Below are 24781 nucleotides of genomic sequence, written 5' to 3' on the forward strand. Positions count from 1 at the left end.
TCTCTGGTGTCTGCAGAGGGGAGTGGCTGTGGCTGGCCTGGGAGGAGACAGGTGTCTTTGGGCCTCCCAGAGGCGGGGCCACTCAAAGCCTGTGATTTGTCAGGGAAATCTCGGCCACCTGCTCCCCGCATGCAAATGGACCTAAACCCCTGACAGCTGCTCCTTGGGCCTCCAACTCTAAGCCCCGTCTTCCCTCTCTGGGCTTGACCGAGACATAGGGCAGCCTGATCCCTCTGGTTCCAGCCTTCACAGCCCCAGCAGGACTCCGTGAGTCATGGGGGCAAGGAGTGGGCCAAACCCCAGATGGGAGCGGGGTCGGGGTTGCTCCCCGCTTCCCACCCTTGGTCCACTCAAAGCAGGGACAGGCCCGTCCATCTTCCTCTCTGGATCCCCTGTGCCTTTCCCCACCCCCCAGGATCAGACCCAGGGGCAGCTGGTTGGGGTTTGTTGAGAAGAAGGATTATCCAGATCAGTCCCTTCTAATCTCAGCTCCTGCCTGCACCCTCCCCATATTCACCGTAACCCTCTTACCCCCCTTCCCCACAACTCTCAACTAAGAGTCAAAATCTTGGGCATTGACGATGAGCCACCTCTCACCCTCCTATTCTGGCTCCTGGACTGGTTGCTAGGCAGGCCCTGCCTGCCACGATCATCAGCGTTGGTGGGGGCAAGGGCCTGGCGGGGTGGGGGGTGGGGGGGCTGGAGCTGTGGTTGCTTCTGCTCTTCTGCCCCCCTCCCAAACCCCAAACTTTAATCCTCACAGCTTTGCTCTAATCCCATGGGGCCTGATGCTCTTATCTCTGCCTACAGGGAGACTGGCCCAGGAAGCACCCCTCGGCCCCTCTTCCCTCCAGGGCTTGTGAGGGGCTGCTCCTCTCTATAGCCCCACATCCCTGTTCCCACCTACCCACCGCCCCAGGCTGGGCCCAAGTCTCTCTGGAAGCCGCACACCTCCCTTCCTGCCCTCTCCCCACACCGTTGCCAGCTGATTTCATTTGCCTGACGTCGTCGTTGTCGTTGCCCTACCCTTCTCTGTCAGTGCTCCCCCTGACCCCCCCCCCCCCAGAGTTGGGGCCAGGCCAGGCCAGCTCCTCTGGCAGCAGAGCCGGGGCAGGTGACGGGTTGGCGTCGCAGCTGAGAGGGTGAGGAAGCGCCTGGAAACCTGGGAGAGGTCCAGTCAGAGTCCAAGTAAGAGGGGGCTGGCCTGGCTCGGCTGTCTGGGGCTGGGGGCTGCAGGGAGGGCTCGGGCAGGGCTGGGCTTGGCTGTGCAGGGCTCCAAACGTGAAGGGGCTGGTGGGGCGGTGGTGCAGGCCACCCAGTCGTCTCTCAATTTCTTGTAGTGGGTTCCAGCCCCTGAGTCAGGTGTGGGGGAGAGGACAGAAACGTGGCCTGGTGGGGACCCCCCCCTACGCTTACCCCTTGTTCCCGACAGGAGCCGGAGCTACCCCTCAACCTGTCAGCCATGGGGGAAATGGAGCAGCTGAGGCAGGAAGCGGAGCAGCTCAAGAAGCAGATTGCCGTAACCCCAGAGCCCTTCCACAGGGGGACCCCAGAAAACATGGAACCGGGGACACGAGGGAGTGTGGATGGGGGTGGGGGGGAAGGGGGCTGGATTTACTCTTGAGTGACACCTTAGAGAACCCTGACCTGGAAGTGGCCAGAGACTTTCTGAACGTGGATCTCAAATTTGAAATGTCCCCCAAACCCTAGAGCCCCGAAGCCCACCTACCTCAGAGGCCCATGCACCCACTACCCTCACCTTGTGTTGATGCTCCCCTGATGTCTGCTTCTCCACCCGCCCCCCTCCCCAGGATGCCCGGAAAGCCTGTGCTGACATTACTCTGGCAGAGGTGAGACCTCCTGTCCTACCCGCTAAGGCAGGGCCGGAAGGCACGGCAGGGGAGGGGAGGGAAGCTCCCTGGTGCCCAAGCTTTAGTACAGCGTGTCCCTAGAATGAGGAACCACATTGATTAATTCATTCAACAAACATTTAGTGAGATCTGCTGTGGGCCGGCCCCTTACTGGAAGCTAAGAATGCAGATGATGTCCCTGTCCTCACCCATAACACAAGAATGATCACATGCTCTCACAGGGTGGTGAGGATGAGGAGAGGGACGGTGCTTTGCAAATCACAAAGCCCTTATAGACCAGTTACTAGTTTTCTAATCGTGTCCTTCACCAATTCTAAGGGCACATCTTTTCACATTGTGACATCTCTGAGATCAAGATGCGTCCAAAAATAGATGATGCCTTACATTTATAATGGGCAACATGTTTTCTTTCTCAGTGATACCTAGAGGCCTGGTGCTTCTTGGAGTTGGTGGCACCTTATATTGGATTAAATATGTTAATAGTAAGAGGGAACATTTACTGAACACTTGCCGCGAGCCAAACACTGGGCTAAGTTGCTTAGATACGTAACTGCGTTTAATTTTCACGACGACACCATGAGTTGATGCTACAAACCTCATTTTGCAGATGAGGAAACAGGATCAGAGAGGGCGAGTAACTTGCCCAAGATACCAAAGCAAGTAAATGACAGGTCAAGGCCACTGACTTGAGCCTGAGCCTAAGTCTAGAAGCTGGATAGAATTTAAGAGACATAGGACCACAAATTTCAGGAGGTGCCGTTCAGGGTCATGGGGCTGCCCTGGGTGCCCAGGGAAAGAGATAACCATGCTGCAGGTGTTGTATGGGACCCAGCTCCCAGTGGCTTGGGACCGCGAATGTGTGCGTCTCTTCCCAAGTCCGTGTTTGGTGACTTCACACTGGCAGCTTGAAACTGGTCAAGGTGGGACTATTTACATGACAGAAATCATTCTCTCTTGTCTCCTCCTCCCCCATCCCGCACTGGAGAGGTGCTTGTCAAACACCTAGTGACGTGCCGCTAGCCATGCATGGTCTCTCCCACATCAGTTGAAGCCACTCCAAGGCAGAGACTTATTTCTCTAAGGCTGGAGGCCTGACCCAGAGCCTGGCACAGAACAGAAACTTGTGCAGATCAGTGGTTGCGACACTGACATCTAGGTAGGTGTTCTGCTCACCCTGATTTCTAGTGCCCCCTTTTCTACAGCTGGTGTCTGGCCTAGAGGTCGTGGGGAGAGTCCAGATGCGGACAAGGCGGACGTTAAGGGGACACCTGGCCAAGATCTATGCCATGCACTGGGCTACCGACTCCAAGTGAGACTTGAGAGGCACCCAGAGGTCGGGGGCGGGGAGGCAGGAAGGAGAGGCTTGGGTGACGTGGGGTGCTCTCTGCCCAGGCTGCTCGTAAGTGCCTCGCAAGACGGGAAGCTGATCGTGTGGGACACCTATACCACCAATAAGGTAGCTGCCCCCCACCCCTCCATCCCCCTGTCCTTCCTTTGGGGCATTCGTTGTGCCTACCCTCCCCTGCCCTCCCCACCTGGGAGCTCTGCTCAGGTCCTGCCTCTGCCCACCCTCCCACAGGTGCATGCCATCCCCCTGCGCTCCTCCTGGGTTATGACCTGTGCCTATGCCCCGTCAGGGAACTTTGTGGCATGTGGGGGGCTGGACAACATGTGCTCCATCTACAGCCTCAAATCCCGTGAGGGCAATGTCAAGGTCAGCCGGGAGCTGTCTGCTCACACAGGTAAGTGGGAGACCCTCTCTTCCAGTCCCTGTTGCGAGAAGCCCAGGGAAGCCCCAGCACCAGGGTGCTGTGGGCCTGCAGCCAGGGTGCTGTCTTGACCACCCCCAGGTTATCTGTCTTGCTGCCGCTTCTTGGACGACAACAACATTGTGACCAGCTCCGGGGACACGACTTGGTGAGGACAGAACACCGTGGGTGCCGGGGCTTGGGGCGCAGCTCTGTCCTGGCCTTTCTGTGACAGTGTGACAGCTTCCTCTCCTCCGGCAGTGCTCTGTGGGACATCGAGACTGGGCAGCAGAAGACTGTGTTTGTGGGACACACAGGGGACTGCATGAGTCTGGCCGTCTCTCCTGACTTCAAACTCTTCATTTCGGGGGCCTGTGACGCCAGCGCCAAGCTCTGGGACGTGCGGGAGGGAACCTGTCGGCAGACATTCACTGGCCATGAGTCGGACATCAACGCCATCTGCGTGAGCCCCGCTCTGCACCCCAGCTCCCGGGAACCCCTCACCACACCCAGCACATGCATCCTTCATCCCGGCCCAAGCTCCCTACCCCTTTCTTTTTTAACTTTCCTCTTTGGCATAAGTTCACCTTACAGAAAAGTTTCCAGAGTAACCAAAAAAGTTCCCGTCTACCCTTCACCGGGATTCACTGCTAACACTTTACCACATTTGCTCTATCATTCTCTCTCCGTAGAGGGAGGGAGGGAAGCATGGAAAGACAGACAGACACATACACCTAGATGTGGCTACAGACACATTTTATTAGTTTTTTCCCCTCAGTCTTTTGAGAACAATTTGCAGATTATCATGACTCTTTACCCCTTAAATACTTCAGTGCATGTTTCCTAAAAACAAGGCCATTTTCTTCTGTAGCCACAGTATAATTCTTAAAATCAGATTTAACATTGACACGATATAGTCTATCGTCTATATTCAAATTTCACCAGTTATCTCAAAAATAACAGCAACGGTTTGGCTTTGTTTTGTTTCTGTCCAGGGATGTGTATCGCATTTCCTTGCCATATCTTTCCAGTTACCTTTAAACTGGAACCTTTTTTCTACTTTTGTCTTTCGTGACATTGACATTTTTGAAGAGTACAAACCAGTTTTCTTTAGGCTTTCCGTCCATTTGAGTTTATCTGACATTTCATCGTGATGAGATTCAGGTCATGCATTTGCACTTGGCTCCGTACTTCCACGCTCTGATCCAGCCTGGAGCCTGGAGTCTGGGACAGCCGCCGCCCTTCTAGCCATGTGACCCTGGGCAAGCTGCCCGCCCTCCCTCAGCCTCAGGCTCTCGCCTGCAATGTGGAAATAAAGCCTGCCTGCCGCGCTGTAGTGAGGGGCAGGTGAAGGGTGTAGGGGAGCCGCTGGCATGTGGCTGGCGTGGGATAAATGTCAGCGGTGAAGAGCGCTGGGGGACGGATAGGCAGAGAGGCTGTTCTGAAGGCACCAGGGCAGGAGCCAGGGAGAGAGCAGGAGAGGTAGCGGGCTGCCCAGGTCTGAGTCCTGACCCCCTTGCCACCTGTACTCTCAGTTCTTCCCCAACGGAGAGGCCATCTGCACAGGCTCAGACGACGCCTCCTGCCGCCTGTTTGACCTGAGGGCAGATCAGGAGCTGACTGCCTACTCCCACGAGAGCATCATCTGTGGCATCACATCCGTGGCCTTCTCCCTCAGCGGCCGCCTACTCTTCGCAGGCTATGATGACTTCAACTGCAACATCTGGGACTCCATGAAGGGCGAGCGTGTGGGTAAGGGCCGCCCCCGCCCCCCCAAACTTCTGCCACCTCAGCTGGAAGGACCTTCCTACTAGCTCCCTTCCTTGGGACCCTCTCACCACTGTTCCCTAATTCCTGGATGACTCTGAGCTCTATCCCTAGAACCTAGTCCCCCTTGGCTCCCAATCTAGGGCCATCTTCTCTAGTGGCCCTTCTCCACCACCTAATGAGATAGCTGCTTCCCGTGAAAGGAGCTTCTGTGTCACCCCAGACCTGTGGACCTTGAATGTCCAGTCACTTCTGGATTTCCAGGGCCTCTGCAGTTTCAGGGGCATCCACTGAAGGAAAGGGCAATCTCAGGAAACTGCAAGAAGCCCCATCAAGGAGGTCTAGAGTGACCTGAGGGCCCTGACCCCAACCTAGGGGCTTTATCTAGGACCACCCTGGTCTGAAGTTGAATCAGATGGGGTGGCTTCTTCTCTTGGGAGAGGCCACGTGCTGAATGAAAACAACACTGGCCAGAGGGTCAGGATCCAAATCTGAATTCTGTCCCTTAGGCTCTCAGGGCCCTCGGGCAAGTCACTTCTCTCTGGGCCTCAGTCTCTTTATTTGGAAACACAGTAATGAGACTAAAGAGCTACCTCCCCATTTTCTAGGGCCCATCAAGGTGCCCCTGGCTTTTTTCACGGCACACTGACACTGCCAGCCTTCTCCTGTCCCTCCCCGCCCCGCACCCTGCCCACCCTCCACAGACATTGGCCTCGAGAGAAATCCTGCCCCTTAGGGCTAATCCTCTTTCAGTCCCCACCAGGGGCTCAGAGTCCATGGCCAGTCTAACCTAGAATTCCTACATGTGCACATGAACTGTCTGCCAAAGCAGGCTGACTCCTCTCCCTCTTTCTCAGGCGTCCTCTCTGGCCACGACAACAGGGTCAGCTGCCTGGGGGTCACAGCTGACGGGATGGCTGTGGCCACTGGCTCCTGGGACAGCTTCCTCAAAGTCTGGAACTAAGGAGGCTGGAGGAGGGGAGGTAAAAGGCCACGAAGACACAGCTGCCCCTCCCCTGCCCAATTTTTTTCTAAGGTTTCTTTAAGTTTTCTCTTCTATACCCTAGCTGCCATTCCCACCCAGCTTTGTCCCTTGAGGGCGGTGGGGAAAAATGGGGAGTCTGCCTTTGGGAGGCATTATCAGGGACATGGGGGCAAAGAACTGCCCCATCTCCTCCCATGGTCTCCCCTCTCCACGGTCCTGCGGCTTCTCCCTTAATAAGCAAGGACAACTGACCCCTCCCCAGCCCTTGGCAAGCCTAACAGGCTTCCAGTCTGAGGCCCCAGGCCCTAGAATTCCTCCCCCCAGAGCGACTACCTTTATCCAGATCTGGGTGGCAGAGAGCACTCAGCCCTGTGACTATGGCTCTGGCACCACTAAGATCCTGTCCCTTGTCTCCTTCATGATCTCTCCCTTTTCTACCTTCTTTATTTCTCTCCTAAAGCACCTGCAATAAAGTGTACAGGCCTGGGATGTCTGGCTTCTGCCCCACTTCTGTTCCAAAAAGATGCAGGTCTAACTCAAGTAATAAAGCATTATAGGTGCAGGGATGAAGGTTGGGTACCAGACAGCTTGTGGGCAGAGTAGGGTGGAGGCAGAAGCCCAAGCCTCACAGAGAAGGCCTGAGACAGGTCAGGTGGAGAAGGTGCTCACCAGGTGGCTGGGGGAGCATACACACAATAGTTGACTACAACCTGCCTATGGTGCGTCTCTACAGGAAGGTTATGTTGAGAAGGAATGGGGTTATAAAAGACCCTGAATGCCAGGCTAGGGTGTAGACTTTATCCTAAGGGCAATGGGGAACAACTGAAGAGTTTTGAGTAGAGTAGTTTCACGGTCATGTGCTTCTCAGAAAGGTCACCCCTCAGGCGCCTGGGTGGCTCAGTCGGTTAAGCGGTCGACTCTTGATTTCAGCTCAGGTGGTGATCTCACATTTCGTGAGTTTGAGGCCCACATCAGGCTCTGTGCTGACAGCGAGGAGCCTGCTTGGGATTCTCCCTCTCTCCCTCCCTCTGCCCCTCCCCTGCTCACGCTCTGTCTGTCTCTCAAAATAAATAAATACCACTTAAAAAAAAAAAAAAACTAAAAAAAAAAAAGAAAGGTTGCCCTAGCAGCAGTGTAGGTTGATGAAAAGGTGAGAGTCGAGACTGGAGAGAAACAGGCAGGAGGTAGATGGCAAGAAATGCAAGAGCCATAGGACAGGGGGCAGGGAAAAGGATGGGGAAGAGGTTAAAGAATACAGAATCACCAGGATTGAGTGCCAAGTGCCAGGATATGGGATGTTAAGAGGAAAGGATTCAAGATAATGGCCAAGGTTCAGGTTTGGGCAACTGGGTGGATAACGCGGTTATTTACAGGGATAGAGAGCAGGGGATGAAGAATAGCTTTGGGGGCGGCAGGGGCAGGGAGGGCGGATTACAAATTCAACTTGTAGACAAACTACCTGTGAAGTGCCTGGGGCACTTGGATAAAGGTCAGGGTTAGAGAGATCCGGAAGTTACTAGAGTATAAGAAAGTGATACCTAAATCCCTAGAAGTGAACACCTAGAGAGAGCAAGAGGAAAAGGCCAAGGACAGAGCCCCGGGGGAACACTAGGATTTAAGGGAAGTGTATAGAAGAGGCCTGGAGGACGGGGAACACAAGTTTCTCAGGCTGCTTTTCTACATACAGAAGCCCAGCACAAGGTTTAGGCATAACACTTAAAAGCATAATTTAAAATCACTTTCTTTAATATACAAGAAACACACGAGACACAAATAAAGCCTAAGAAAGTGCTCGGTCCCCCAAGCTGGTAGTTCAGGGGGAGTGGAAGACAACGAGCCTTTCCAGTCTCCCAGGGAAAGAAGGGGCTGTGAGGACACAACATCACCAGGCCCCTGGTGAACCCGGTGCTGGGGCCACGCACGGCCTAGTTCTCCACCAAGTTTGGAAAGTGCTGATTTTCCTTGTCCTGGTCCTGGCCCTGCTCCCACACTCGGCCTCCGGTTTCCAGAAGTCGTCCAGTTCCCAGAATGGCCCCTTCCTTTAGTGCCCTAGCATTTTCACTCAGGGGAGGAGGCCGCTTACCCTGCCAAAAGCAGTGTGTGAGTTGGAGGAGGGAGGGGGGTTGTTCAGGACAGGGAAGATTGGGTAGCAAGGACTCCCACCCTCTACCTCTCTATCCTGGGGTTCCTAGTAACAGCTTTCACCCTCTCTCCTTTTACCTGTCGTGGTGTCAGAGTTCCGGGGGAGTTGTCATCCTGTAGGATGGTGAGGGGAGATCTCCCTAGTACCTTGCCATTTCCTTTCCGTCTATTGTGCTTAGAACCTAGGGTGGGTAAGGAGTTAAAGCCAAAACCCAAATTAGGGGTTTACAGTTTCTTCCTCCTACACTCATCCGTGGACATTATCCCAGTTTCTCTTCCCTATCCTTGCCCTTAGGTTCTGTACCTGAAGATCGGGGAGTCTCAGGGTCTCTTAAGGGCTTGTCTGAGCCCTGGCTGGCCGTGGGGGGTTGTGAGGGCTGTCCTGCTTCCTCCTTGGAGGACACCTGCTTGGAGGGGAGCTCAGTCTGGCTCCAGAGTGGCATCCGGTCCTCAAGGGAAAACTGGGTGCCCAGAGGCAAGTTCAATTCGGAAGGTGAAGTTGCCTCTAGGGGCAGAACAAGCTCCGGAGGACGATTCAATTTGGAGGCTTCTTTCTCAAAGACTTCATTCAGCTGTTTCGCCAGTGGGCTTGGGGGCTCTAAACAGAAGTCAAGTGAGATAGTGACCCTATGATACAAATCATTCAGCAAGAAGAATACATATAGGAACTTTAGGACTCATGCTCTAGTGGGTGAGGGATTGATTGGGAAGAGAGAAATCGAGGGAGAAAATGTTGAGAGAAGAGTGAGATTGGCTCAATCAAAAGAATGGAGGCTCCTTTGAGCAGGAGCTCTGGGAAAATGGCTTCATTGGCCCAACCCAAGGGTGCTAGGTGACAGCCTTACCAAAATTCCCTGGGCCCACCATTTACCTCCGCTGCTGGTCTTCATAGGAGTCCGTGCAATGCCAAGGGTAGGAGAGCGGGGATCTGAGTCTTGGGCCTCATTAGGACACTCCAACTGCTCCCCTGCTGGTAGGGTTGGCTGTGGAGAGCTCTCCACCTGGCAGAACCAAAAGCTAAAACAAGTCTGGACCCCGACTCTTCTTCCCTCCCAGGTCTCTAGCCCCAGGTTGATATTCCAGGCAGGTATTGCCAGGGCCCTCAGGCATTCAGCCTACCCCAACCGGATTAAGAAAGTGGAAAATAAGGTGTCAAATTAGAGGGAGGAGAAGGGTGTGAGGGCTTTCTCAGAATCAGGTTAGGCAGAGGCCCAAGAATTCAGACTCTGCCCCCGCCCCTCCGCCCCAGAGTACCTGGATGGGAGTGCGCAAGATGCCGGCACTAGGTGAACGGGGGTCCGCCACTCGAGCCAGAAGCTTGTTGTGCGGCGGAGGCCGCGCCGGAGTGACCGGGGAGCTCTTGGCTGAGCCCATCTCAACCAGGAGAAAGAAGGTGGGGCGGGGCCCGGCCCGGGGCGAGGAGGGGACGCCTGTGAGAAATGACTCAGGTCTCAGCCATTACCGCGACCGCGACCGCGTCCGATCTCTTGCCTCCAGACCACCCGATCTTCCCTGCTCCCAGCTCAGGAACCTCCCCGCCGCTGGGCCAGAGGCCTCTGTGGAAACAACGACTGTTGCAGCTGACAAGCCAGCTCCTTGCGAGCCTGCTGGGCCCTCTAACTTATTAATTTATTCCAATCACTTACCGGGCCCCAATTCCTCTTTGGGATGCACAGAAGCTCGAGCCTCAACTCCCGACGCCGAGTTTCAAACCTCCCGCCACGCCCCCTGCCTTGACTCTATTGGTTGAGCCGACGCAGACGCCAATAGGCCCCCTATATGAGACCCGCCTCCTGTGAGGAGGCCATTGGGCTCGGAGGACGTCCGTCATGAGGGCAGTGGGGCCAATGAGCAGCGGCCTGGCTTGCTCAGGGGTGACACCTCCCTGAATACGGGACTTTTGTTCCGCCACCGGCGAGTTGTCCATCGTGAGACTCTGAGGAGTGCCAGTCTTCGGTTTCCAGACCCCCAGTTTCAGAACCAAATGATTTTATTTAAAAAATAGAATCATGAATTATGACGCTATTATGTACATATCTGGCTGGCGCTGTAGTTATGAGGGTTTTTCTGAGGCGAGATGGTAATCCGTATTGGTCGACGGAGTTATCAATCACTCGACACTAACCCTCTCAAACTCCGCCTCATTGGACAGCCCCTTTTCAAATAAAAAGACTACAACTGCCCTTCTATTTTCCGATTGGACAAGACCCAGGAAAGTTTCTGGGATTGATTGGTTTAAACAACCGTCAGTTTCTGCTCTGATAGAAGGCACGCGAAAGGACTGTAGGGGTCCCAGAGTACAAGCGTCCAAAAACTCCCGGACCCACCTCGCTGCTCTACATGCGCTCTGCCCTGGAAGAGTGGGATTGGTTCTTCCGACCATCGGTTGCATTAGAAGCGCTTTTCATTGGCGTTACTCAAGAGTAGGGCAGAGGGCGGAGCACTAGTAGGCAGGCTGCGTCCAACTGCCATTCTCGCGCGTCCTCCTTTTAGCGCATGCACCTAACGAGTAGAGCTCATTGGACGGCCAGACTAGGGGGTGGGGGACTGGGAACGGTGGGAGCCGCTGTGTGTGGAGGAGCTGCTGCCGGTGTCATGGCGGAGCTGAGTGAGGAGGCGCTGCTGTCAGTATTACCGACGATCCGGGTTCCTAAGGCTGGAGACCGGGTCCACAAAGACGAGTGCGCCTTCTCCTTCGACACACCGGTAAGCCCATTCCCCACGCCCGCAGCGAGCACGACTTCCTTCCATCGCCCTGGTCATTCTGCCGGGGCCTGCAAGGCTTGGGCTACCGCCTCCCTGCGATGCACCATGGGACTTGTAGTCTCCCACGCTCCTCCCTGCCGTTGCTTTTAATTAGCTGGCGCTGTCGTGTGACTACCACTCCCGGAAGCCTCCGCGCCCGCCCCACCCGTTCCCCGTCTCGTGGAGCATTGTGGGGATCGTAGTCGCTCACTCCCCTCATTGCCGTTCCAAGGTAGAGGCGCATCCCGCTCGCTGGACTACATCCCCCAAGTGGACCCCTGCGAAAGCCTGGGAGTTGGCCTTGCCTGCCGCGCGCGGCTCTCCGGGTTTTGTAGTCTCGTGTGGGAGGGATGGGGCGACCCTGCACTGTTCTGGGCCGGGGTTTGGGTTGAAGGGTGGGGATTGCAGTTCCTGGGCGCCTAGTAGTCTGGAAGTGACCATGAAGAAGGGCGGTTCTGAGAAAGGCCGACTTAGACTCCACCCATGGTTAATGTGGACAGGGGGCGGGGAGGTGGGTCATTGGTGGTAGGGAGGAGAGGAAAGAAGGGAGGAAAGCTCTAGTCGTTTCTCCTTTGAGGTGAACTATGGCCGCAGCCCCCCTTTTCCCGCCCATCACAGAGAGCACAGGGAACCCTTTTAAAAGTATTCCCAGAGAGATGGTGTCTTTCGTGGAGGATACTAAGACCCTTTTCCCATCCCGCTCCCACTCTTGACTAGTTAGACAAAGCCTCCACCCACACCATGCTTCACGTTTTGTAGGCTCCACCCGGAACCTCCCTTCCTGCAGTTCTGCCTTCCTGTGTCACCGTCAAGCAGAGACTAGCCTTTGGCCTGGCCAGAGCCTGAGCTGAGAAGGCAACAGCAGCCTGGTTGGGATCCGCCCCCCTTACCACCCCTCCCGTCAAGCGGTCGCTGGGCCCTGCCCAGGGTGTTCAGCCAGACCAGCTCGTGGCAGGGAAAACTGCAAGTCAGAGTGGAAAGGCTTCATTAATGCATCGCCAGTGCTGAGTATAGCAGCATGATCTAAGGCCCAGTTCAGGATCATCACTGTGATTTGTGGTTTGCTTGGTTTGCTAGGCTTTGATCTGGGCCTCAGACAATGTGCTGCTTCTCTGGAGTCTGGCTTTGGCAGAGCCAAAAGAGGACTGACTGCTCAGAGCAGAGCTCCAGGGCTCCCAAGGCTTGGGGAAACCCAGCATTTTTATTTCCAGCAGAGGAGTTTGGTTACTGCAGAGCTCCTGCATGCCATCTAGTTCATCAAGTGCATGGCTTGGTCCTGTCTTTCTCAGGAGAGAAAGGTTTCTCTTAATTACCAACAGATGGTAGAAGTCAGTGGCTCCCTCTTCACACTCCTGTCTGCCTCTCCTTAGTAACTGCTTCGAATAATCCAAATGGTGTTTTTGTAAGCTTATTATACTTTGCTTCTTTTATCCCAAGTCAAGAGATCTCCAATGTGGCCTTGTTGCTTTCCTGACCAACTTCCAGCATGTTTGATTATCTTCAAATTCAATTCATGGTAGAAAGCCTGTTTGACCCTTGTGATGAAAAATGCTCCATTTGCCCATGAACATTGTAATCCACACTGTTCTAGGGAGTGGTACAGAGCAATCTATGGGACCAAGAACTGCCTTAGACGGTGCCCTATTTTTCATATCGCAGCAGAGAATTTTTCAAGGCCACTGAGGCGTTTATTCGAGGAAGAAGATGCCTGTCGTTGCTTGGATCTGAAGGAAGACTGTTGTTTTCTCCGGTTACCTCCTCTACCTTATCCATCACTATTCACAAAGACACTGGGAGACTTGCTCAGTGTTCGAGAAGCTCATCCTCCCTCCTTAGCTGTGATTTAGGGTGGACCCTTCTCTCCTTGTTTTCTCCCTGCGTTATATGTGTTTCAGTTGTCTCAGCAGGTATTGCTAGATTATTCTAGAGAGGGATTGGCTTTGAGGTTGGCAGTTGATGGACTTCAGTGCGGGATTTAGTTATTGGTCAGAGGGGAGGCAGCAGGGCAGTGGCTGGAGAATGCTGGTCTTTGTGTCCCTGCCGAACCAGGTCCAGGTATAACAGTGAGCCCCAGACAAGGCACTGTTAGCCTGGCTCCAGGCTTTAGCAGGAGAGGAGGGAGAGGACTCAGCATGGACCAGGATTTGACGACCTAGTAGGATGTTGTAAAGGAGAAGTCTGGTCTTCCTGGCAGGCTCAGGAGCTGGGTGTATTGTTCAGGTGCTAGAATCTTTGCTCCTCCAGTCTGGAAAGTTTTCTGAATCCTGGAGATTAGGCAGGGTTTGTCGTGTGTGGGGAGTAGGTTCAGTGTCTGACATGCAGGTCTTTCCTCTCCCGGGAAAGGACCCCTTTTCCCTCTGAATGTAAGCACTGGCCCTGGAAGTCCATGGTATTTGATTCCCATCGGCCTCGTAAAGGGAGTTCTCTGCAATTGATTGGAAGGCTCCAAAGCCCAAAGAAGGAGCGAGAAGAAAGAGGAATGGTGATTGACAGGTGTTGCTTAGCTCCTGGTGTCCTTGTTGGTTGGTATCAAAGTCATAGGAGAATGGGGAGAATCTTAGCCATGTACCAGGTCCCAAAAGGCTAAATGACTTGCCAACAGCCACATGGTGGTAGAGAACAGAGCCTTTCTTGTGGAAACCAGTTTCTGACCCCAGGTCTTGGTTTCCCCACCTAGCCAGGCTTCATCCTCCCTGTGTCTCCTCCCCTACCTGTTGCACTGCAGGAGTCTGAGGGTGGCCTCTACATCTGCATGAACACATTCCTGGGCTTTGGGAAACAGTATGTGGAGAGACATTTCAACAAGACCGGCCAGCGCGTCTACCTGCACCTCCGGAGGACCCGGCGCCCGGTAGGCATGAAGCTGGGGCAAGGCCTGGGACTTTCAGGCACATCCCACTGGTCTTCATTTTGAATCTGTCTCTTCTGTTCTGACCTCCCAGAGGCTGCATTTCCCCCTCTCGCCTGTTTCTGTTGGTATCATTAAAACTCAGCACACATGTTTTATTTAGCTTCACTCCCTTCTGAGATTAACCCACCCTGTCCTGTCCATCTTCCCCATTTGTCCCTTCCCTGGCACTCACTGCTGATCCTGCCCTTCCTGCCTCGTTGCAGAAAGAGGAGGACACCACGACAGGCACTGGAGACCCCCCCCGAAAGAAGCCCACCCGGCTGGCTATTGGTGAGCACGATTTCAGCCCTGTTCTTCCCGAGCTGGTCTTTCCTGGCCTCAGAGGCACTCGAAAGGCCCCCAAAGAATGGGCCTGACCAGTGGCCCTAGAGCTCTGGAGGGGACAAAACGAGATGCCGTTTGGGAGGAGGGACATTTACCCATGGTGGCTGTCCTACCCTCCTCCTTCTTCCCTCCCTCACCAGGTGTTGAAGGCGGGTTTGACCTCAGCGAGGAGAAGTATGAATATGATGAGGATGTGAAGATTGTTATTTTGCCGGATTACCTGGAGATTGCCCGAGATGGGTTGGGGGGACTGCCTGACATTGTCAGAGACCGGGTACGAATGCCTTCCTGCCCTGCCGGGGACTCTGGGGCAGGCAGGTCCAGAGCAGTGACGTCTTGGGCAAGCATTGAGAAAGCTGGAGACTGAGGGGCTAGAGGGACTAGAGGGTGGGGGGTTGGGTCCCATCTCTGACCCTCTGCTTCCCCCAGGTGACCAGTGCGGTGGAGGCCCTACTGTCAGCCGACTCGGCCTCCCGCAAGCAGGAGGTGCAGGCCTGGGATGGGGAAGTACGGCAGGTGTCTAAGCATGCCTTCAACCTCAAGCAGCTGGACAACCCTGCTCGAATCCCTCCCTGGTGAGGCCTGGCCCCTCCACCTTGGGGCACCACCCCCAGAGCAGGGGCAAAGAGGCCACCCTCCTGGGGGATCTGGTGGGAGAGAGCATCGGGAGCAGGCTAAGGCGGGGGGCGCTGAGGGAGATGAACTCAGCCAGGGGCCGTCCAGAGGAGAGGAGCAGAGAGAGCTCTCACACTGGAGAGGCCAATCCCATATACCCCCCTCCCCATAGTTCAGCATATTTTCTTCTCCCTGGTTAGCGGCTGGAAGTGTTCCAAGTGTGACATGAGAGAGAACCTGTGGCTCAACCTGACAGACGGCTCCATTCTCTGTGGCCGCCGCTACTTCGATGGCAGTGGGGGCAACAACCACGCCGTGGAACACTACAGAGAGACCAACTACCCGCTGGCCGTCAAGCTGGGCACCATCACACCTGATGGAGCCGGTACTCCCTCCCCTCCTCCAGCCGCCTCCACGCTAGAGTGGGCTTTAACCGTTACTCGGGGAGCACGGGAATACCTCCTCTTGATAAACAATGAGAATGTTGCAGACGAGACTAGAGCTTCAGCTAAACCCCCCAAATACGAGTCCCCCTCCTTAGAGGTTACCAAGATAATCTGTGTAGTGAGTATCCTTCCCAAACCATCTGACCCCAGCACCTTATCCTGGGGGTGGGCCCCCAAGTAACGCCAGCCCTTGGCCTCTTTTCACCCCATCTTCTCTGACAGCCAGTCTCAGAAGGGCTTGTGACCTCACCAATAGTCAGGGAAGCCAAGAGGGTTACCCTTACAGGCTCATCCTTCTGTCCCACCAGCGCTCCACCCCCCCCCCCCCCCGAACCTGGGGCAAGGAGTGGGACTGGTGGTCAGGCCAGAGCCACTGCTTCTGACGATACCCCTGCCTCCTGCCCTAGATGTGTACTCCTATGATGAGGATGACATGGTCCTGGACCCCAACCTGGCTGAGCACCTGTCCCACTTCGGCATCGACATGCTGAAGATGCAGAAGGTGAGACCCCTACGGCTTCAGATTCTTCTCGTCCCTGCCCACCAGGCCCTGCCTCGCCTGAGGCTGAAGCAGCGCGTTGGAGCGAGCTGCCACGGTTATCCCGGTCCCCGACACATGTGGGCTTCCTTTGGAAAGGTTTCTAGAATCCATTATTCATTCATCGACCACTACTGAGTACTTGCTCTGTGCTAGTCACTGCGTGAATAAGACAGGTGTGGCCTTTCAGGGACTTAAACTCTAGATGGAAAGGCAGATGTTAATCACATGCTCAGGCACATGAGTGAATGAACACAAACCGAAGGGCGCTGTGAAAGAGACAGAGAGGGTGCTGCAGTAGCTTATGGCAGGAAGACCTGGAGCGGAGACCTGAAGGGTCAGAAGGGGCAGCTTCGGAATGGAAAAAAACACTTCAAGTGGAAGGACTCGCATTCATTTCTTCCTCTCCCCCAGGCAGAGGCCTGACCACTAAACCGCCTCCGGGACGATCGCGCAAGGCCTTCTGGAACTTGGACTGGAAATAGCTAGTGCGTCTCCCATGTTAGAGGCCATAATTGAACACATTCTGAGCTCCAGCAGGGTAGCGTCCCGGACCCTGTGAAGGATCAGTGTAAAAAATTCAGGGCTGAGTGTCTCGCCCTGTCTGAAGCGTCCCTTCCCTTGCAGACGGACAAGACCATGACTGAGTTGGAGATAGATATGAACCAGCGGATTGGCGAATGGGAGCTGATCCAGGAGTCGAGTGTGCCACTGAAGCCCCTGTTTGGGCCTGGCTACACGGGCATCCGGAACCTGGGTAACAGCTGCTACCTCAACTCCGTGGTCCAGGTCCTCTTCAGCATCCCCGACTTCCAGAGGAAGTGAGTGGCGCCCGCTCCCCATGACTGGCCCCTTGGCCCTGTACCCCTGACCCCGCAGCTCTCCTCCTGGACGCCAGCCTCTAGGCACACTCCTCCTTCAGCCACCCTCAGTACCTCTGTGTGCTAGCTCCGTCTTTGTTCCTGTTACACTGTGGCTGGCGCTCTCCCATTAGTTCTAGAACCACCCCACTGTCACCCAGCCACACAAGCCCCACTGGGAGCAGAACACCGAATCCTGGGGCTCTCCCTGGCTTCCTGACTACTCAAGGGTGGGGTGGTGGTCTTTACTTGAGGCCAGTGACATCAGATGAGTACCTGACATGGACGTGTAGCACTTGGGGAAGGGGAGGGCTTGGGACACTAAGGTACCAAAACGGCAGATTCTGAGCATAAGTGAGCCTGCTTTCTAATTGAGAAGGACTTGACGCACATGTGAAAACTTAGCAATGTGGTGACACGTTCTGTTCCAGGCAACTTTCTCCCTTCCCCTGGCTCACTCCTGGGGAGGAGGCCGGGGGGAAAAAAATGCATCAGGGTACACTGCATGCTGGCGTAGTTGAGAAGGGGAGGAAAGGCAGGTTGCTGGAAAGAAATGGACTCCCGTGTTTTAACCACATGACTCCCTACTCTGAAGGTTGCTTGTTCCCCCAATCTAATGGATAATAGTCCCCTTTTCCTTGGAACCCATGCCAGAGCACCTCCAATTATCCTTCTCTTGGCTCTTAGGTATGTGGACAAGCTGGAGAAGATCTTTCAGAATGCCCCGACGGACCCTACCCAGGACTTCAGCACCCAGGTGTATGTAGCCAGGTCCTGTGTACAGCCTCGCAGCCTGTATGCCTTCGTTCTCCTCCATGACCACCTGGAGTGGGCAGCAGTTCAGGACGTTTGCCTCTGGCCATGCTGTCTGCCCTGAGTTGGGTTCCTGGGGAATCTCAGGTTTTTCACATTCTAGAGAGTTGTCTGAGGTCTATATGCCGGGGTTGAGTTGGGGAGGAAAAGGCACAGATAGATGTCAGACGATCAGCAGTTGACTGAAGCTTAAGTGGTTCTCTTGGATGTCAATGCAGGGCCAAACTGGGCCATGGCCTTCTCTCGGGAGAATATTCCAAGCCAGCACCGGAGTCAGGCGATGGGGAGCAGGTGCCAGAACAAAAGGTGAGTCTGGGACTCTATCCCTTTCAGGCTCTGGAATTATGGGGAAACTGAGGTCTGGGAGATGTCTAAAGAAGGCCCCTTGGTGGCCTACTTGAGCCCCAGCTGAATCGCTGCCCTGGCTGTGCCTAGGAAGTTCAAGATGGCATTGCCCCTCGGATGTTCAAGGCCCTCATTGGCAAGGGTCACCCCGAGTTCTCCACCAACCGGCAGCAGGATGCCCAGGAGTTCTTTCTTCACCTCATCAACATGGTGGAGGTAAGGGCCGGGAAGATGGCAAGGCAGGGCACTCCACGCTCCCTCCATCTGCCCGTGGTTCTCTCCCTTCTGCCTCCTGCTCATTCTTTCCCCTCAGCCCCCACCAGCCCCACCCCTGGAACCCGGCGGCGGGCATGCACTGGGCCTTCCCTGTGAGTAGCAGTTGCCCCTGGGGAGGACAGTAATGCCAAGCAGTGATCCTTACACTGGATGGGCTTGCGGCCTGATGAAGGATGCACCCAAGAAACTGATAGGGAGATGCCTGTTGCTTATAAAGAAAAATCCCAGCGTGTTCCACCGCAGTCTCCCAGTGCCATGAAGACGCCAGAGTCGGAGAGGGGGAGCTAATTAGGGAAGGGTTCTACTCTTGAGTCCCGAGAGCCTCCTAGTGGTAGACTCCCTTCTGCTCCTCTCTCTCTCTCCCTGAGCCCCTAGTGACCCTTTCAGGCCCCCATCTCGCTCCCTGGCCGCCCAGACCTCCCCACCCTGCCTCTTTCCCATAGAGGAATTGCCGGAGCTCTGAAAATCCTAACGAAGTGTTCCGCTTCTTGGTGGAGGAAAAGATCAAGTGCCTGGCCACAGAGAAGGTGAAGTACACCCAGCGAGTGGACTACATCATGCAGCTGCCTGTGCCCATGGACGCGGCCCTTAACAAAGGCAGGTTGCCCTCAGAGAGGCCTGGGTGCAGTGGGGCTCCAGGGTGTAGGAGTGTTTGGGCCCCTTAATGGGAGTGGAGCCCACAGTATGCCCTGCTCCCCCAGCCAGAGGGCCGAAGCTGGGGCATCTCGGGGAGGTAGGATCACCTTTGCTTGTCAGAGCTGTGCTGGGGAAGAGAGGCAAGATCCTATGTGGATGTGTGTCAGGTGGATTTGGGGAGAGTGGAGGAGCCCAAGTGGTCACGGACAGAGAGCCAGTCTGGCAGGGCTAAGGAGGGAAAGAGGCGGTGCCCTCTGAAGGGTTCACCTGTCAATTCTGTCCCCAGAGGAGCTTCTGGAGTATGAGGAAAAGAAGCGGCAAGCCGAAGAGGAGAAGCTGCCACTACCAGAACTGGTTCGGGCCCAGGTGCCCTTCAGCTCCTGCCTGGAGGCCTATGGGGCCCCCGAGCAGGTGGACGACTTTTGGAGCACTGCCCTGCAGGCCAAATCGGTAGCCGTCAAGTAAGTCTTGTAAGCCGTCAAGTAAGCGCCCAAGGTTGCGGGCCAATGTCAGGGTAATCCCAGAGACTCTGTCTGCCTCTCTCCCATCCTTCTGTCCCTTTGTGGTTGGATTCTCAGGGCTAGCATCAGTTGGGGCTGGTAATCTGGCCCCGAGGGAATCAAGAGGCCCTGGCAGGAATAGACTCGGACGATGGACCGTATTACCTTGTCCTGCCCCTTCCGGAGATTCCTGCTTCTCTTGTGGTATGGGGTCACATTTTAGTGCACCTTTTGTCCACTCAGTCAGGGCGAAAGCACGTAGTGTCCGTTGTGGACAGAATTTGGATTTCTAGCAAATGGACTTAGTTTGGGCCTAATTGTGTCATGAGCATAAGCTTGGGATCTGAAGGAGGGCTTTGGTTCCAAGGGATTTCAGCCATTCCCACCCCCACCCCACCCCCACCCCCTACCCTTTGACAGGCCCCTGGCTTCTGCTGCTCCTTGTCTGCAGATGCTCTGATGCCTGCCAAGGGCAAGATAAGAATGTGGAGTATCTTCTGGGGATCAGGGCTTCTACCGGGGAGAGGCTGAACCTCAGGGTGGGGGTTTTAGGAGAGGAGGACTTTGGGATTCTTTGGGTACTAGGACATTCTCTTTTCCCCAGGACCACACGATTTGCCTCTTTCCCTGACTACCTGGTCATCCAGATCAAGAAGTTCACCTTTGGCTTGGACTGGGTGCCCAAGAAACTGGGTATGGTGGCTGGGACGAATGAGGGAGGTGAAGCAGAAAATGCTAGAAAAAGAAGGGACCTTAACGTGTATAAACGAGCGTTTCTCCAACTTTCCTCTGAAGGAGGAAAACATTACCCCAAATGTTTCAAGATAAGGCACGTTTGAAAAGCGTAGACTAAAACCGTGAAAGCACTTGATTGTCATAGCAGTGATTTCCAACTCAAAGTGATTTTCGTAGTTTTACGTTTACACTTGGGAAGATGTTGTCATTTAGATAATCTTGAAACAGTTCTCATGAGTCTTACAGCCCCTGCCGACTTGGAGAGCTGCTAATTGAACTTCATTTCCTTAGATCAGTTGAGCCTGCAGAGATAGGAAGTCTTCCTGTTGTACATGTGGGAAGCCCCCATCCTTGTCCATAGCTCATGTGTGGTAGATCTAGGACTAGAATCCAGGTCTCCGGATTCCCAGGCCCACCACTGTATTACACCAGGACCCCTAAGACTTGTGCTGCTCTGAGCAGCAACTTATTACAGAGCAGGGCCAAGGTATGGGGCAGGGCTTTGAGATTCCCGAAGTGCTTTTTCAGGGAGGGCCCCAGGGAGCTGCTGAAGTGACCCTTTTCCTGCCATGCCAATTACAGATGTGTCCATTGAGATGCCCGAGGAACTAGACATCTCCCAGTTGAGGGGTACAGGGCTGCAGCCTGGAGAGGAGGAGCTGCCTGACATTGCCCCACCCCTGGTCACTCCGGATGAGCCCAAAGGTAGCCTTGGTTTCTATGGCAACGAAGACGAAGACTCCTTCTGCTCCCCTCACTTCTCCTCTCCGACATGTTAGTGACTCTTCTTCCTGCCTGTCTCTCTCCTTTGCCGATGGGGGTCTTCTCTGCCTGCCTCCCCTTGACCCTGTCCTTCGTATTTTCTCCTGTCCTCCCTTTCCAATTTCCCCTGCCCTCTTTTGATGGATGTGAGGACCGAGTAGAGCGCTCCCAGCCACATTGTCTGTGTGGACGGCAGCAGCACTGGCTAACTGCCTCTCTACTTCGTTACCTCATTGCTTGGGGATGGGGCGAGGCATCATACTCCAGAAACAGGGCCCATTCTGTGAGAAACGGCAAGATCTCCATGGGAGATCTTTAGCCTCAGTTCTGTATCTTCAGTACTGCTGGACCCGCGTTATGTCATGCTGTCATTTAGGTTCTGGAGTAAGGTGCCACCCCATGGAAGAAAAATGCATGGAACGGGGGGTGGGGGGGGGGAGTGGTGGTTGGGAGAGGGCCGGGGGACTGCACTGTGGGAGGGAGGAGGAGCAGATCGTGGCCCAAGGAGTCGGGTCACCGTGGCCTTGCTTCTGCCCCCAACAGCACCCATGTTGGACGAGTCCGTCATTATCCAGCTGGTGGAGATGGGCTTCCCTATGGACGCCTGCCGCAAAGCCGTCTACTACACAGGCAACAGTGGGGCTGAGGCCGCCATGAACTGGGTCATGTCACACATGGACGATCCAGGTAGGCGGGGGTGGGTAGCAGGGCGGAACAGGGCCACCGTCCTCCCCCACACACTTCAACCCCTTCAACCCCCGCAGATTTCGCAAACCCCCTCATCCTGCCTGGCTCCAGCGGGCCTGGCTCCACCAGTGCGGCAGCTGACCCCCCGCCGGAAGACTGCGTGAGCACCATCGTCTCCATGGGCTTCTCCCGGGACCAGGCCCTGAAAGCTCTTCGGGCCACGGTATGGGCTGTCTCCCGGCTGAGGACTGGGGGGCCTGTGGGGAAGAAGGGGGTGCGGGTGAGGTTCCATCTTTTGTCAACAAGACCGAGGGCAACCGGTGTGGTACGGCCAGGGCTGAGGCACCACCCTTTGGTGGCCGTGGTGAAGGAGCTGAGCCGTTCACTGGTGCTTTTCTTACCCTGAACTTGTTGGAAAGAGCAATGCTTCCCTCCTCTCCAAGAACAATAGTTTAGAAAGGGCTGTGGACTGGATCTTCAGTCACATTGATGACCTGGATGCGGAAGCCGCCATGGACATCTCGGAGGGCCGCTCGGCTGCTGACTCCATCTCCGAGTCTGTACCAGTGGGACCTAAAGTCCGGGATGGCCCTGGAAGTGAGTGTCCTTGGGAAACAGGCCAGTGGTATCTAGCCAGTCAGCTACCAGATCCTCATTCCAAGGCAGCTCTGCCTCCGGTGGGGGCGGGGGGCCGGGGGGGGCGGGGGAGGGCAGAAGCTTCTTTCTGCTGACATGGCTTCTGAAGGGGGGATTCTGGGAGTCGGAGACAGACTTGTGACTCAGTACATGCCCCACCTTCCCTGAAACTTGCGTCCTGAGTTTGAGCTGTTGGATGTACCTTTGGATGTCGCTCGAGGATTCCTCTCAGTGTCTTCTCTGCACCCCCCTTCTCTAGAGTATCAGCTCTTTGCCTTCATCAGCCACATGGGCACCTCTACCATGTGTGGTCACTATGTCTGCCACATCAAGAAGGAAGGCAGGTGAGGGGCTGGCCGTGTACCTTCCAAACTGGGGAGCGGTGGTGAGAATGAGTGGGAGCATCCTTGGAGCCCTTAGAATATTTGCAGGAGAAGACAAAGGCCTGCTGGGTGGGGGGCACAGATACACCACATATTTTTAGAATGTTTGACAGCAGGGATCGGCAAACTACGGCCCAAGTGCTGCATCTGGCCACCTGCTTTTGTAAATAAAGGGTTTATTTTTATTTTTAAGTTTTATTTTTGAGAGAGAGAGAGAGTGCATGAGCAGGGGGGAGGGGCAGAGAGAGAGGGAGAGAGAGAATCCCAAGCAGGCTCTGTGCTGTCAGTGCAGAGCTGGACACGGGACTCCAACTCATGAACTGTGAGATCATGACCCGAGCCGAAATCAAGAGTCAGACGCTTAACTGACTGAGCCACCCAGGAGCCCCAGAAATAAAGTTTTAATGAACGTAACCGCACTTAACTCACATACGTTTCATTTGTGGCTGTTTTCATGCTGCAACAGGAGAGTTGAGTCATTGTGTCGGAGACCGGATGGCCTCCAAAACCTGAACTATTTACTGTGCAGTCCTTTACAGAAAAAGTTTGTGGATCTGACGGGGGCCTGGCAGGACTGGGTGGGGGTGGCTGTAGAGATACTGGAGGATTTGAAGGCTGGGAGTAGGGAATGAGAACGGGATGCCCCCTTCAGGCAGGTAGCAGCTAGACTGTAGGTTGTGGGGGCCCAGGCTGAGAATGTTGGGAACCTGTGCTCCAGAATCAGCAGGACCAAGACCAGGGGCTATGTCAGAGACTAAGCTAATGCAGAGTGGATGCCCTGTCTGTTCATCCTTCTCCTCCCTCCCCTGCTTCCCCAGATGGGTGATCTACAATGACCAGAAAGTGTGTGCCTCTGAGAAGCCGCCCAAGGACCTGGGCTACATCTACTTCTACCAGAGAGTGGCCAGCTAAGAGCCTGCCCTGACCCCTTACCACTGAGGACAGGGGACAGACCATCTGGCATGCGGGACAGGGGCTGAGGAATGGACTTCAGCCCCACCCCTGCTCTGTTCCCTTTTTTCTTTTTGTCCTCAGCAGCAGGGAAGAAGCTAGAGGCCATAGGAGAATGGCCAGGCAAAGCGGGGGACACTCCAGAGACTTTGGGGATAGGGCAGGAAGGGGATGGGAGGGGCTGGCCACCTGTCAGTGAGGAGACTTTGTTGCTTTCCCCCGCCCCTTGAACCCACAGTGCTCTGCTTCTCTGTGTAATCCTGCCGGCCCCTGGTGTGGAGGGGGGCTTGTTTGTGTGTGCGCGTGGGTGTAGCTTTGTGCAGCCTCTTCCACAGGAGGGGGCGTCTGTGCCTCCCCTCCCCCTTTGTGTTTGCTCCCTGTGTGGTCAGGCAAGGAGGGCTGGGAGGGAAATGGGGATCCCCCTCGCCCTCCCGCCTGTCTTTCCCCCACCCTGTCTCTTCCCTGCCCTTCTCTGGAAAATGCCAAAATACACGATGTGAATAAAAGTACAATGGCTAAGTTGTGTCCTGTTTGATACCTTAAGGGAGATTAGCAGGTGAGTGGGTCTGCCAGGTTCCCACCCCCACCCCCACCCCACGCACACTGTCCTGCCCCTTGCCGCCTCCGTTGGCAGTTCTCAACTTTTCACTAGTTCTAGAGCTCTTGGGAAATTGGGTGTGAGACGAGGTGAAGTGAGCACTGGGGCAAAAGAAGACAGCGGAGGGGTGGGGGCTGTCAGAGCAAAGATGGGGGGTGAAGAGCCCTGCTTTCCTTCCGGCAGTCTCCCTGGGAGGGGGCCCAAGTGGGTATTTCCCAAGTGTCCCAGCTCCGCTAGGCCCTGCGGTGTGTTGGGTTGGCCAGCTGGAGCAGGGAGTGGGACACCCGGAGGAGGAGGGGTGGGGGGGTTCTGAACTGCTTCCCTCTTAGCGGCCCAGTTTTTTAGCCAATGTGGGCGGTCCTTCCCCCTTTGACAGGGGAAGGGAGGGCTTTTTCTCAGAGTTGGAGAGGTGCCCCTCACAGCTCCCTCAGTCCAGCGAGCAATGTGAGCTCAGGCCACCTCTGGCCCTCTGGGAGACTGTAGTCGTGAAGCGGGGGCTCTAATGAG

At 55.2% G+C, this 24781-nt stretch overlaps 3 protein-coding genes and 1 long non-coding RNA gene across 12 annotated transcripts; 2 read left to right on the top strand and 2 right to left on the bottom strand.

Moving 5' to 3' along the window:
• The first annotated feature begins 125 nt into the window (after window positions 1-125).
• Window positions 126-6860, top strand: GNB3 (G protein subunit beta 3). Its single transcript, XM_003988332.6, has 10 exons — window positions 126-1188; window positions 1433-1519; window positions 1812-1850; window positions 3074-3180; window positions 3264-3327; window positions 3451-3613; window positions 3722-3788; window positions 3881-4082; window positions 5155-5371; window positions 6244-6860. The coding sequence occupies exons 2-10, from the start codon at window positions 1463-1465 to the stop codon at window positions 6348-6350; spliced, it is 1023 nt and encodes a 340-aa protein (XP_003988381.3). The 5' UTR covers window positions 126-1188; window positions 1433-1462; the 3' UTR covers window positions 6351-6860.
• Window positions 6861-8096: 1236 nt separating this feature from the next.
• On the bottom strand, window positions 8097-10980 carry CDCA3 (cell division cycle associated 3). Of its 5 annotated transcripts, none has more exons than XM_023256731.2 (6): window positions 10841-10980; window positions 9768-10069; window positions 9385-9514; window positions 8818-9111; window positions 8592-8695; window positions 8097-8455 (listed from the first exon to the last, which is right to left on the bottom strand). In XM_023256731.2, exons 2-6 carry the CDS (start codon window positions 9885-9887, stop codon window positions 8297-8299), a joined length of 807 nt encoding a protein of 268 aa, XP_023112499.1. In that variant the 5' UTR covers window positions 9888-10069; window positions 10841-10980; the 3' UTR covers window positions 8097-8296. The 5 variants fall into 5 exon arrangements, with proteins under 5 accessions (XP_023112499.1, XP_006933525.1, XP_003988382.1 ...); XM_006933463.4 differs by having other exon boundaries at window positions 9768-9943; window positions 10841-10979; XM_003988333.6 differs by lacking the exon at window positions 10841-10980 and adding an exon at window positions 10160-10648 and having other exon boundaries at window positions 9768-9943.
• Window positions 10981-11009: 29 nt separating this feature from the next.
• On the top strand, window positions 11010-24195 carry USP5 (ubiquitin specific peptidase 5). Of its 5 annotated transcripts, none has more exons than XM_045061309.1 (20): window positions 11010-11219; window positions 13984-14109; window positions 14373-14439; window positions 14634-14767; window positions 14923-15068; window positions 15309-15493; window positions 15962-16056; window positions 16720-16913; window positions 17640-17723; window positions 17984-18071; window positions 18201-18326; window positions 18830-18983; window positions 19309-19483; window positions 20127-20215; window positions 20840-21031; window positions 21563-21706; window positions 21784-21929; window positions 22150-22303; window positions 22602-22686; window positions 23544-24195. In XM_045061309.1, exons 1-20 carry the CDS (start codon window positions 11010-11012, stop codon window positions 23635-23637), a joined length of 2688 nt encoding a protein of 895 aa, XP_044917244.1. In that variant the 3' UTR covers window positions 23638-24195. The 5 variants fall into 5 exon arrangements, with proteins under 5 accessions (XP_044917244.1, XP_044917245.1, XP_003988383.4 ...); XM_045061310.1 differs by having other exon boundaries at window positions 20840-20962; XM_003988334.6 differs by having other exon boundaries at window positions 17640-17711.
• LOC123386522 lies at window positions 21583-22239 on the bottom strand. The gene is made up of 2 exons (XR_006600515.1): window positions 22108-22239; window positions 21583-21963 (listed from the first exon to the last, which is right to left on the bottom strand). It is a non-coding gene; the product is annotated as an uncharacterized LOC123386522 (long non-coding RNA).
• Window positions 24196-24781: the final 586 nt, after the last annotated feature.

Source organism: Felis catus, chromosome B4, assembly GCF_018350175.1.
Source record: "Felis catus isolate Fca126 chromosome B4, F.catus_Fca126_mat1.0, whole genome shotgun sequence".
NCBI classification, from domain to species: Eukaryota; Metazoa; Chordata; class Mammalia; order Carnivora; family Felidae; genus Felis; species Felis catus.

Bases quoted from the DNA above. Each gene is read 5' to 3' on its own strand.
- USP5 (XM_045061309.1), top strand. From the start codon at position 11,010: ATGCACCTAACGAGTAGAGCTCATTGGACGGCCAGACTAGGGGGTGGG. The intron at 14,768-14,922 runs GTACGAATGCCT...TGCTTCCCCCAG, and splicing joins CTGACATTGTCAGAGACCGG to GTGACCAGTGCGGTGGAGGC. The intron at 16,057-16,719 runs GTGAGACCCCTA...CTTCCCTTGCAG, and splicing joins ACATGCTGAAGATGCAGAAG to ACGGACAAGACCATGACTGA.
- CDCA3 (XM_023256731.2), bottom strand. From the start codon at position 9,887: ATGGGCTCAGCCAAGAGCTCCCCGGTCACTCCGGCGCGGCCTCCGCCG. The intron at 9,112-9,384 runs GTAAATGGTGGG...ACTTCTGTTTAG, and splicing joins TATGAAGACCAGCAGCGGAG to AGCCCCCAAGCCCACTGGCG. The intron at 8,456-8,591 runs GTAAAAGGAGAG...TGCTTTTGGCAG, and splicing joins GAACTCTGACACCACGACAG to GGTAAGCGGCCTCCTCCCCT.
- GNB3 (XM_003988332.6), top strand. From the start codon at position 1,463: ATGGGGGAAATGGAGCAGCTGAGGCAGGAAGCGGAGCAGCTCAAGAAG. The intron at 3,328-3,450 runs GTAGCTGCCCCC...ACCCTCCCACAG, and splicing joins ACACCTATACCACCAATAAG to GTGCATGCCATCCCCCTGCG. The intron at 3,614-3,721 runs GTAAGTGGGAGA...GACCACCCCCAG, and splicing joins GGAGCTGTCTGCTCACACAG to GTTATCTGTCTTGCTGCCGC.